Consider the following 13,102-nt stretch of genomic DNA (forward strand, 5'->3'; position numbering starts at 1 on the left):
ACCAGGACACAAACCCGTGTCCCCCGCATCGGCAGGCGGACTCTCAGACACCAGGGAAGCCTGAGAATGAGCTTTGACTCAGGCAAACCTTGGCTCAAATCCTGCTCCACTACTTCCTTGACATTCTGGAAGATAATTGTCTCTCTGAGTCTCTATTTCCTCATCTGTAAAATGGGAAAAATAACAGTACTTTCTTCTAAGGGTTGATTCAATGATTAAATGAAATAATGCATGTAAAATATGTACCAGTTCATAACCTACCTAATGGGTCTTTAAATGATAATGCTGAGTCGGAAAGATGTGAACAGACAAGGAAGGAAGGAAGTGATCTGTAAAGGAAGTCAGAGTCTGTGAGTTGCTTCTGTGAGTTTTTCTCCTTACCAATTCATGGAGTCAGCTTGGGACTCAGGAAACCCTCACATAAAAATCTCATCTTCAGTGAAGGGGAGAGAGAAACTTGTAGCAGGTAGAAAAGAAATTAGTGGGGAAGGTATTGATACTTTTGTTGAGAAGTTCTTAACTTTTAGTAAGTTTCACCGGGGGAGCTTGTTAAACCGCCAGCCTCCTGAGTCAGCAGGCTGGATGTGTGGCCCAGGACTCTGCATTTTAACACTTCTCCAGGCGCCTCTGATACAGGTGGCTTCCAGACCTCCTCTGAGTGACTCTGCCCTAAAAGCCCTGGCTGCCTTCTTAGATGCGCACAGGTGCCTCACCTTTTCTGTCTTCAGTTAATGATGTGTCCCTAAACCTTCCTGGCAGAAATGACAGCTGCATTAAATCAGACCTCTCCAGATCTTGTCAGCAGCCTCCTCCTCCTTCCCTCAAAAGCTTGAGGCCTAAGTTCCGGCCCAGACCATAGCAGCAAGGGCAGGCTAGAAGACAGATGTGTTCTGTTGTGTGTGCTGGTTTATCGGTGGGCTGACAAAGTATTAAGTCCTGAATTTGAAACCAAGAGTACCAAGCTGCCATCACTTAAGAGTGTGAAAAGCAATGACAAAATTACCAAAAAGTAAGTTCAAGACGTTATGAACTAACCAAGCAAACACGATTAGAAAAGTATCACATTGCAGTGCTGAGGGTCAGGGAGGGAGGGGTCGGCACAATGCAAGAGACAAGTGTATGATGGTGACCATGCCACTCAGGTGGGCAGAGTGCACCAGGAGACTTGCTCTTGAAAAGCTTCTGTAAATTGACTTCTTTGAAATGCATATGTAAAGGGCGTTGTAGAGGTCATTAGTTAAGAAAATCTAAGGTGAATCCTGCTGTACGAGGAAGAAATACTTTACAGTACGAAAACCGGCCTCCTCATTATGTATTTTATTAAGTCAAATTCTTCAACTACACCCCCATCTTCTGTCTGTGACCATGGCAGTGGCTTTAGCCACTGAAATCAAAGCCATTCCTTATAATATTGATTCTCCTGAAAATATTGATTCTCCTGAAATCAAAGCCATTCCTTATAATATTGATTCCATTGGAGAAGCAAGTTCCAAACAAAAATGAACTTCCAGAGTAAGTTCTGTTTTTAATACAGGGGGTTTTGTATCTAGATGGTTTCATTTTGATTTTTTTTTCTTGTGAAACATTTTGGTTGATAAATGCTTGCTCATTACTGAACTGTTGGGTTTTTCTTCTTTATTCATCCACACAATATGAGTGGTACATCAACATGCCATCTTTCCGAGAGCCCTCAGATGCCCTGATATCTTTTTATTAAAGCTTTTTATTCTCCCTATGCTTTTGTAGCAGGGAATAGTGAGGGGAAAATGACCTCCCAGAAGTTTAACAGGAGTCACCTGACGGCTTCAAGGATGCTTCTTTCCTGGTAAATGTTCGAGCTCCTTGATAGGCCCGGAGCTTCCAGGGGCCCTGAGGACAGAGCCCGTCCCCAGGAATCTGTAGTCCCCTCTCACAGCTTTAAGACCAGAGGATCCCAGGGTAGCCGGTTGGAGGCAAGGAGAGAAAAGAGGCAAAATGAGAAAGGAGGATCTGAAGGTTAAGGATGCCCAGTATTCTTCAAACAAATAGAAAAAAAAAAAAAAAACACCCAGTGAAGGGTCACCATCAGTGTGTGTGTGAACATAGGGAGAGCTTCACTCATCTTTTTTCCTTTTGGAGGAAATTTCAGCCACATTCCTGAGAGCCACAGTCAGTGAATGATAGTTGGGGAGCCTTCCTAGCAGGGATATGGGTGTGGATGTTACACCCACAGTTTCCAGCTTGGAGATTCCAAGCCCTTGAGGTCTTGAGGATAGAAAAGCGAGAAGGGTGCATTTGTTGTAATAATAATGATAATAATAATAATAACAGCAGCTCTCATTTATTGAGCCCTTACTAATACCATATATCAGGTGTTATGCTATATGTTTTACATGTATTGGTTCATTTAACACCCTCAACAACCATATAAAGCAGGTATTGCTATTATTTCCATTTGGCAGGTAAGGAAATTGAGAAGTTAATAATTTGCTAGGTCCTGCAGCAATTAAGTACCAGCCCTGATTGGGGATCTCCGGCAGTTTGGCCCAGAGCCCGTGCTCTTAACTACTGTGCTATACTGCCTCTCACTGGCTGTACAAGCATCATAAATATCTGAATCCCCCAAATAGGTCAGATCAGCACTCTCCCATAGAAATGTTATGCAAACCACGTAGTAATTTTAAATTTTCTAGTAACCACATTAAAAAAACATAAAATAATTTTAATAATGTTTTCTTTAATCCATTGCATCCAAAATATTGCTATTTCAGTGTACAATCAATATAAAATTATTAACGAGATATTTTACTTTTTTCATATCAAGTCTTCAACATCTGTGTGTATTTCACACTTAACACAAAACCTAATTCTGAAAAGTCACATTTCTAGTGACTATTGAGCAATAGCCACATGTGGTAGCGCAACCAGATTGGCAGCATTAGAAACTCAGCACCTTAGAATTAGGCGCAGCGCTGACCCAGACTCGATAGGCAACCCTGGACGGAGCACAGTGATGGAGAAAGCATCTTGCCCCACCTACAAATGTCTTTAGTCTGAGCATCTCAAGAAATACTAAAGAGAGTATGGAAAGTGGAAATTTCTGTTGTGTAATACCTGCTCTGGAGCTTGGGCCAAAATCCTTTCTTGAGAAATGTTTAATTCCCAATGACTCTAAGTTCTTAAAATAATTATCTCCACCAGGCCATGGCTGTTTCTCCATCATTTATTTCCTACTGGAGAGCTCTCCTAATTTATGTTCTGACTGCAGGGTCTCAGCAAGCTTCATCTTGCTTCGAGCAGGAACATCCTATGCCCCACCCCAGACATTTCAGTCAAAGATGTAGCCAGTATACATTCTCATTGACACAGGCCTGCCACTTTCTTTGCAGGAGTGTTGCTAACTTATTAGAAGCAGCCATGGTTCATTTGCTATGCTAGAAACAGTCTTTAGATCTTCATACTGTAGTACCTATTTTATTAGCTCCTTTACTTATTTCTGCATAATCTCCTTAAATGGTTTTTTGGCCAAAGCACAAAAGTGTGTGAGGCCAGGCATCATGCTGTTAGGGGGCCATTAATTCCGCTCAAATTCAGATCAGCTATAGATCTTACCTTGAAAGCGGCATGACTAGTCCTGTGTGTATAACCCTCCTTTTTAAATATCTAAAAGCAATAAGAGTTAGGATAAACTGAGCATGATTCATTTCCTCCCAAGTTACCATGGATTTGCCTCACTTCTTGCAGAGGGAAACAGATATTTAATGATAATTTCTGTGTGGGATTTTTTTCTCCCATGAAAGCAAAGGGGGAGCTTAATTATAATGTTTCATTAAGAAATGTATCATCTCCCAGGCATATTGCAAGTATTATTAGTCATTCTGCTGTCAATGAGAGAAGGTACTGAGTAATTGCAAAATTATATTACTATCATCAATAGAGTCAAAATAACATTTCATAGAATGTTCAAGTAGAAAGGATTATACAGAACACCTAATTCCTCAAACTTCCCTGAAGATAAGAATCACTTGGGATACTTTTAATAATAAAAAATTTACGGCTCCATCTAGACCCACCGAATCAGAATCTCAGGGGTTCGGTCCAGCAATTTCAGGGGTGGGTTTAATAAGCATGAGCACCTGGGCTTAAATTTATCAGGAAGTTAAGGAAACACTAAACTCCCACATCTTTGTTTTACAGATGAGGGCACTGGGGCTCAGGGAGATGGAGGGACTTGATGGTTTCAGGCAGCTACTGTCCATCAGATAGGAATGGAACCCATCTCTCCTGAACCCAGTCCAGAAATTTTCCAGGACACCAGGGCACTGCATTAGAGTTGAAATAAAACTGAAAGCCATGATTGTCTTCTGTCTATATATTAAAAAGCCCAAGTAGTGTATTTCCCAGGGGTAGGTTGTATTTAATATTGAGTATAATCTCAATATTAGTATTGAGTATAATCAATACTCAAAATTGAGTATAATCTCCTATACGGTTCAAGAAAATTCATGAAAAAGTAAGTGTGTGTGTGTGTTTGTGTGAACACGTTCCATTTCTGCTTTATCATATACCCAGAAGAGACCATCTTTAGTAAACTATAGTCTTTTTATTGATCCTTTAAATATTCCATGGGTGTTAATTGTCACTGTTTTGAATTCGAATTCTTTTTGAGTCAGCCATTCAAGTATCTATCCATTTGCTTTGAATAACCAAACTCTTACTTTATCTTTTGTTCTACTTTGAATGAATAGGGCTACCCTTCAACAAGTAACTCTTTTTTTTTTTTTTTTCTAATTCAGCGAAACAAAAGGTGTTACAAAAGGAGAAAAAGTATGGTTGGAAATTTTCATGAGAAGTGTTTTCACTACATCAGAACATTAATTGTACCACTTTCTTAATATAATTTTCTTTGCTTCCACAGACTGTCCAAAACCTCCGAATATTCCCATGATCATGTTGGGGGTTTCGCTGGCTATTCTTCTCATTGGAGTCGTCCTACTGTGCATTTGGAAGCTGCTGGTGTCATTTCACGATCGGAAAGAAGTTGCCAAATTTGAAACAGAAAGGTCAAAGGCCAAGTGGCAAACGGTATGTGCACACTTAGGGCTACTTCTTTTCCTGTGTAAAAGATGGGATGTCGGCTTTCTTCTGAGCTGGGAGAGTTAGAATGTCATGCTCTTTCTCTACTCCTCTCACCACGTCCCCAACAGCTTATTTCTGTTCTGCTTTGGGGACAAAGGGACCTCTGTCCATTATCTGGGACCCAGATAGCCCTCACAGCATACATTTGTCTCTCAGTGCAATGAGGATTTCCCCTACTCTGAAGCGTCTCGTGAAACTCCTTATACTGTATAGCTACTTAGAAACATCAAGGAAATGCATTTTATTCTTTACCACCAGGAGGATCCCGCAGGTCCCATTTGATAAAGTATAGGTGCTGTATCTAGATATTTCCATAACTCGGTTGTTAGAGCTAATGGAATAATGTTCATGAGTAGTATGACCGTTCATGCCAATTTCCGTGGAAATACTTATTACTCATAATAAGTTACAAAGTCAAGAAGGCTTTTTAAGTACTGTCCAGTTAGTTTTTCTGAAAAACATAAATTTTAAACAGCTACCTGAAAAAAAACCCCCAAAGTATCAACTTTTAAATATATGTACTCAATAAATGTAATTTATGTGTCTCCTCTTCACAGTAGGCAAACACAAAACAGGACTCCGATTTTCTGTGTTTCTTTTCCACAGGAGAGATAATTCCATTTCTAGAGGCCCACAGAAACAATTTCATGGTTTTAATTTCATCTCTCTCTCTCTAATGGTGTGTCCAGCTATCTGATAGCAATTATCTTACATTGCTGATTCTAAAAACAGCGATATCACTGGAGGCAATACAGGCAAATACAAAGCTCCTTTGGGTTCATCTCCCCAAGTAAATTGATGTTAACACTTTTTGCTCTAGGTCTATAATATCTTCAATACCTAAAGCAAATGGAATGTTCTGTTTTGGATAAATTTATCTTGATAAGGAATGTTTATATCTTGTGCAGTTATTTTGAAACAACTATAATATATGGTGCAGCACAATGGACAATGAAAGCTTTTATCTACTTTATCTTCCCATTAAAAATGCCTTTAGACAGAACAACCAAATGCAATGTATGGATCTTGTTTTGATCCTGATTTGAACACTCTAATATATATTTTTGGACAACTGGAAAAAAGTTAATACAGACTGGTTATTAGACTGATAGCTAGGAATTATGGTTAATTCAATTAGGTATGATAATGGCATGAGGCTTTGCTAGAAAATAATTAAGGTTTATAATGAAAAAGGAGTGAAGGCTGGGCTTGCTTTTAAATAATTCAGCCAAAAGAGAGAGAGAGAGGGATAGTTAAGCAAGTGTGGCAAAATCTTCATAACTATTGAATCTGGGTCTACAGAGGTTCCTGATACAGCCTTCCTCTTCTTCTGTGTGTGTGTGGAGTTTTCCTGATTAAACAAAACCCTTAGGAATGTCAAGTGAGGATTTGCGGTGAGGATATAAGGTATCCGTCTCTAACGAGGTAAAAATGTAACCTGACAGGTTAGTTTGGTGACTTAGAACCTAGTGCTATGAGGCCAAAGTGTTGGAGCAATTAACTTCACCTGACCCCCTGGCCACAGATGCTGTTATTAACTCTCATCCGCTGCCTGGCAGAGGTCAGAAGGCAACCAGGCAAAACAATCTGATTAGTGTGTACTCGTCAATCCCAAACTCCCAATCTATTCCTCCCCTACCCCACCCTTTCCCCTGGTAACCATAAGGTACTCACTACTATAGATAAAACAGATCACCAACAAGGACCTACTGTATAGCGCAGGGAACTCGGCTCAATATTCTGTAATAACCTAAATGGGAAAAGAATTTGAAAAAGAAGCAAGCAAACAGACAAAAAACAATGTGATTCAGTTGGCGCAAAACACGATAGCAGCAGTTAGTCCAACAACCCCCAGCCCAGTGAAGTAGTCTTGACACTTTCGAATGTAAGAAAACTGAGGCTCAGAGAGGTTAAGAGACTTCCCAAACTGTTGGTCCATAGTGGAGCTAAAATCCTAATTGCAGCCTCTTCTTCCAAGCACAGCCTTGACCCTCCTAGAAGGAAGAGGCAGGTGTTCGCAAACAAGCGCTTGGGCAATTATGTGATGTGTATCTACTAACCAGCATATTTTCATGTTCTCCTACAAAGGCATGAATACTGACAAATGATTAATATCTTTAAAATAACATTTTAATTAACAGTTAATTTCCCCTAAAACATGAATTGTTTTCCCTCAGGATGTAGAACATGACTGAAATTCAAATGCTGAATTTTTGCTGTCTCTTCACCTAAAATAGAACAAAAATATGCATTAAACAGATAAAAGCATAAAAGAAAAATATTATTCCCTGTTAAATTGAGTTTCTTTGAATAACAAGTGTTTGATGTTCTGGACTAGATAATGACTGGGTCATAATTATTCACTTGGATGCAAAAGAGGTTTAATTCAAATAACTCAATTCAAATTTCACTAATATGTCCTATTGGAAAAAAAAGAATATTGCTCAGTGCATCCATTTTGGGGTCCTCGATTTGATTCTGTTTTTATCTAAAACCTGTTTCTTCTTGAAGAACTGAATTTGGTCTTCAAACCCCTGGGGATCTCCGGGGACAGTAGTGGGACCTCTGACCCCTAGGCCCCCATTAGACTCTAAAGGTGACAGAGCTCAGGATGCGAAAGAGCTTTGTCCTTGCCTCCTGAAACATTTCCTTCATCGTAGCTATGAAGAAAGGTTACCTTTTATTATGCTTTTAGATATTCTTTATGAAAACACAAAGGGAAGATATTTAAATCCATTTTTGATTCAACATTTTTTCTAGGATGACAAGTCATTAACTAGAGGCAAAAATGTTCAGTCTGACATTCGTTGCAGTCATGGATTGATTTTGTACTGTGCTGAGCAAATCAGGTTTGCGTTTGGCAGTTAGGCAATCATTAAGGGAGCTGTGGGTCGTGACAGAGAGCTTTCTTAATACCACTTTTTCAAGCTCTAAAAATGTGCCATTGCCTTTGTAAAATCCACAGCCTAAATTAGCAACCCCCAGACTCCTGGGGGAATCAGCCTGGTCACCCCAGATGGCTGGGGGAAACCTGACCTTGTCTAAATAGTGCAGGAGTGCAGACCCACCCGAAATGGAGCCAGACCTGAACCTGTGTCTCAGCTGGAAATCCTAGGTAGGGAGGTTGCCACCTACGTGGCACTAGAGGAGGCTGGTGGGACATTGCCACACTTTCACCTGCCAACAAAATCCTGTTTGAGCTCATTCTCCTAAGTTCTGATCATCAGCTGAGGACAGGAAAAAACACTACTGCCCCCTGACAATGTATACTTGCTGTTCCCCACTTTTAAGCTTCCACCTTACCCTCCTACTGTGGTGGGATCTGCTTCATCCCTCAACCCTATTAGCATGCCCAGGCCCTATAACTAGCTTCTTAAGAGATGCTCCCCCCACAACTAATATTGTAGACCTTGATAAACAAAGTTGCTTCAAAACACAGAATGAAAACTGCATAATCAAAATTAAACATTCAACTAAATGTCTGCAAAATAGCATTGTGTATTCAGTCAATTGCAACTCAAGGCACCTCCTTTGTCGTGCATATAAATTATTTTTAGTGTGGGATGTTTGACGTGATCTGGGATGGGGCCCACAACAGAACTCCTAGTCCTACAAAGATCTTCCCTGACCCTGCTCACAGACTATTTACTCTTAACCGAGTGTCCTTTCTGTTTCCTAAGTCCCTCTATTCCTCCAGGACAGTACCCCACCCATCATTCCCAGCCTGCACATTTTACTTTTTCCATCTTTCCTCTTCAGTTGAGTCCTTTATTCTTCTGTAGCCAACTTAAACTTAATAGCTTGCAATCTCTTAAATTTAATAGAATTCTACTCATGATTTTTGTTTGTAAACAAGACTCCACTTGCATCTAAGACCACATAAGTCTGCCCTACACCCTCCAAATCTCAAGTTCTTATTGTAGTAGGACTAAGTAAGGACTGTAGGGTCCTTATGATTATCCAGGCTGACCTCAGGAGTGGAAGCAATATGGTGACTTGGCCTTCACTCACCATCCACCACCAGGTAACCTCTTCTATTTTTGCCTTCATTACTGAGATAGCATCTCTCTCCAAAGGCACATGGACAAAGGTAACGTGTTACTCAGTTAGAGGTCAGGCCACTGACTCTGGGCAATGTAGAAACAGGTGCAGGTGTGGTTCCTCCTCACAATGAAGACACTGTAGCGAATCCAAGGGCAACAAGTGGGAGAGGCCAGGGAATGGTTTTCAGTTTTATTCAGTTCCTCTGAGAGGCAAGAGAAATGTACTGAGGAGACAAGTACAATTGTGTTTTTTTCAAACCTATGCCTAGAAATTGCTACCATCTCTGCAGTTCATGGGATAAGGAGACCAATGTATAACATTTAGTAATTTGGAAGGTTAGAGGTGGTACCCAGACTCCATAATACTCAGAAATGGGCTTAGAAATGTTGAGTCCCAAAGCCCTGGGGGGAGATATCTTTAGTACCCTCTCTAGGACCTAAAAGAAAAGGAAATTCCAAATGTGAAGAAGAGTTATAAGTAAGTACTAATAAGGAGAGGCAGCATTTATTAAACACTTACTATGTGCCAGGCACCTGCTGAAGTACGTTACCTCGTCAACCTTGGGAAATGGGAGGGAAGAAACTGCTCCTCACCCAGACATTGTTCCTGCCTGGAACAATGAAACCAAAGGAGAGAAGTGGGAGGATCAGGCTGGGCATTTCTCCAAACACCTAGAGAGCTTTGGTCCTTCTGGTCCTGGTGACGGCACCTGGAAACACATCTACAGCCAAACAGCACAACTGAATTATCCAGGCTTTGGCACACAACCTTTCTATTGCCGCAAGGGCAAAGCTGTCTTGCCCAACCTGCCTTGGGACCTGTACTCCTTCATGAGCCCAGCGTCCCCCACGTCAGTCTCTTGTGACTCCCTCCTTCTCACACTGTTATTCTCTAGTAAGGAAAAGCCACTGAATTCTTTTACTATCCACATCAGGTGTTTGCTGTCCTGGGGAATCTTTCTCTGCTTCTCTCAAGCAGCTAGCTGTCACTCTTCCTGAATTTTGGTCTCATTTTAGCAAGATTATTTGTGCCCTTGTTTGATGCCTCTCACCAGCAACACATTTCTTAAAGGCGGATACTATGTCGTTCATCTTTGTGTGCTTCTACCAGTTCACTTTTCCCACTTTTATTTTTTACATTTCACTTTTGGGTCCCCTATTGGTTCATTCTATTCATTCAATAAATTCCGAGTGCCTACTGTGAGCTAGCTTTCAGCTCTGATAAAACGGCAGTGACCAAAACAGCCAAAGTCTTGTTTTCTATCCACGATTTAGTGCATTTCCAAAAAGGGTGAGATTTCTAGGTTGCACGCATAGGACTGGTTCTTCATAATAAAAAAAATAAAGATGTATACGTTTTTAAATGCTAAAATTATGACATATCAGATTAATCAAAACTATTCAAATGCCTTTCAAGGTTGAGCCTGACTCTCAACTTCCAATCTGTTATACACAATGAAATTATTTAGCTATATTAAAACCATGTAATAACATAATATACATACTTTCATTTGGACCTTTTTTTTTTTTAGGGAACCAATCCACTGTACAGAGGCTCCACCAGTACCTTTAAAAATGTAACCTATAAACACAGGGAAAAACAAAAGGTAGACCTTTCCACGGATGGATAGAACTACTTTACGCACGGAAAAAGTCTGTTTCACTGATATGAAATGTTAATGCACTATTTAATTTTTCTTTCTTTGTTGTTTCAAAATGAGGTTGGTTTAAGATAATAATAGGTCATTTGGAGATCTGTCATTCTCTGTGTGAAGGTTAGAGACTATGTTGGCAGGTTCAAAATAATCAAGAAGAGAAATATCCTTAAAAAAGGGGTGACTTTGGGGATCATTTCAGGAATACTAACTCTGTTGCATTAATGCCTCAAAAAATCATCAAAATAATTCATGGGGGCCTGATTTGCATTTAAAAAATGTTTGAAATTAGAATCTCATTTCTTGCAGGAATACCTGACGTCTTTGTCTCAGCAAAGTCACAAAGTCCATATGCTCACATTATATACTCACACTTGCCAATGAATTGTAAACTTTTAGTAAATCTGCCCTTTCCTAAAGGAGGATTTTTTTTTAATTTATGAAAAAATGAGATGCTGACTTTTATTTCAGCCGTAGGATGCAATTCTTCCAAAAATATCCCACGTGTAAGAATGAAAATGAAGTGTTAATAATTTCTGCGGATTTGAATGTACCCAAAAGTCAAGTATTTTATTTTACAGATGAAGAAGAAGTAATTTATAAATTAGGAAGTCACCAGTAAAAAACAAAAATAACAAGCCTATCATTAGATTATGTTTAATTACCTGAAAATAAACTTCTATACTCAGTTTCCCTATTGACCCTGAGTTTTCAAACTATTACTCCTTCTGTATTTCTCAACCCATTTTACTCAGTTTCACAATCATGTAAACCCTGTAAATGTCATGTGAAAGTTTTAATTTCTTGTTAAAAAATTTACTGTAAATGGTTAGATAGCTTATTCAAAAAGAGCTCCAATAATATACAAAAGGACCATGGGTTAAACAGAATAAAATTGTTAGTGGTTTTAAATCAAACACATCAAGAGTACACAAGTCTCTCATGAGTAATAGGCTTATTTAAATGTATATTCTTTTCTCATTTGCATAACACAGCTTGCACATTTCAGTTGCATATGGTGAATATGTTACTTTAAAAAGTAAGATTTTACTTGCAAAATACATGTGGGTAATTAGGGATCCATAGGTTAATTGAAGAGATGAACTCTGTAGAATATTATTTTTTATAGTTAATACTGTTTTACAAAACACTTTCATCTCATTTGATCCTCACAAGGAAACTAAGCCTCAGAGAGTGGGTAGAACTGGTCCAGAACTGAGGTCTTCTAGGTCCAAGCCATTGCTTCTTCCCACAGGGTGAGACTGACTCTTGTCAGTGAAATGATAGAAAGATTTTGTTAAGTAAGTGATAACTACCATTTGTTTGATAATGTAGTGACTAAGCAAATAGCACTTAAACTACTGGAATGTAGGTGAGGTCTTGTGCTTTTGTGCAATGTTTATTACCTTTGAGTAAATTGTAATGTGAAGCCTTTTACTAGGTGAGTACTTCATTAGGTAATGGAGGCTTCATGTTTATCCACTGAACTGGCACAGATTAATCTACAGTAAGTCTCTTCAATTCTATCAGTTAGCTTGATACACATTTGATCACTTGGAGACTTTTCTTTCAGGCTTCTAAATAACTCAGGTAAATTAGACACTTGGGTAGTATACAGTTATACTAAAAGGATTACTAATCACTTGGGAAACCTGAAGGGCTGATGTACCCATACGTTCCTGACTGAAGCTCAGGGTCAGTGGGAAATCTAGAGCAAGAAGGAAGTTGCAATACCAATGACACAATAGTGGTATTCATCTCGACATGTGATATTTTTGTATTATTACTGGAATGGGATTTTAGAATATATAAATTTCCTTTGTGTATATATTGGGGAAGGTAGAAAAGAATCTGCTATTTCTCTGAATACTGTTTTGACCCAAGGCTGGACCTTGAAAAGGCCAAAACATTAACAGTAGTACTTCTGTTCACTGAAGAGTTATGTTACGTGATGATAAAATGGGTTTTTTGTAAGTTGTTTTATTGTATTTTGTGTTGACATTAATAAACATGGTAATTTAAACAATGAACCTTAGATGAATGGTAATTCCTTTTATTTACGTGACACAAAACCCTCTTCTTGGATTTCTGGATCCCTGGGTGACCTGTTCTGACCGCCTTGCTGGTCTCAGTCTGGGGCCAAAGAGAAGAGCAGAAAGAGGCAGCCACCAGAGGCAGGAGACAGCAGGGCATGGGCTGTAATTTGCTGCATGTTTACAATACTGAAATCACTAGGTTTTTAAACAGGCCTGGACATTACCTCACATTTTGTAAAATGAAGTTCTT

At 39.4% G+C, this 13,102-nt stretch overlaps 1 protein-coding gene across 2 annotated transcripts in view; it reads left to right on the forward strand.

Annotated features, from left to right (window-relative positions):
- Window positions 1–10,792, forward strand: part of ITGB6 (integrin subunit beta 6) — a 67,861-nt gene extending 57,069 nt beyond the window's left edge. For both annotated transcript variants that reach the window (XM_060016700.1, XM_060016701.1), the window contains exons 14-15: window positions 4,898–5,064; window positions 10,694–10,792. In XM_060016700.1, the coding sequence (XP_059872683.1) occupies window positions 4,898–5,064; window positions 10,694–10,792 (266 nt within the window). The remainder of the gene's footprint in view (window positions 1–4,897; window positions 5,065–10,693) is intronic.
- The last annotated feature ends 2,310 nt before the right edge of the window (window positions 10,793–13,102 follow it).

Source organism: Delphinus delphis, chromosome 7, assembly GCF_949987515.2.
Source record: "Delphinus delphis chromosome 7, mDelDel1.2, whole genome shotgun sequence".
Classification (NCBI taxonomy): Eukaryota; Metazoa; Chordata; class Mammalia; order Artiodactyla; family Delphinidae; genus Delphinus; species Delphinus delphis.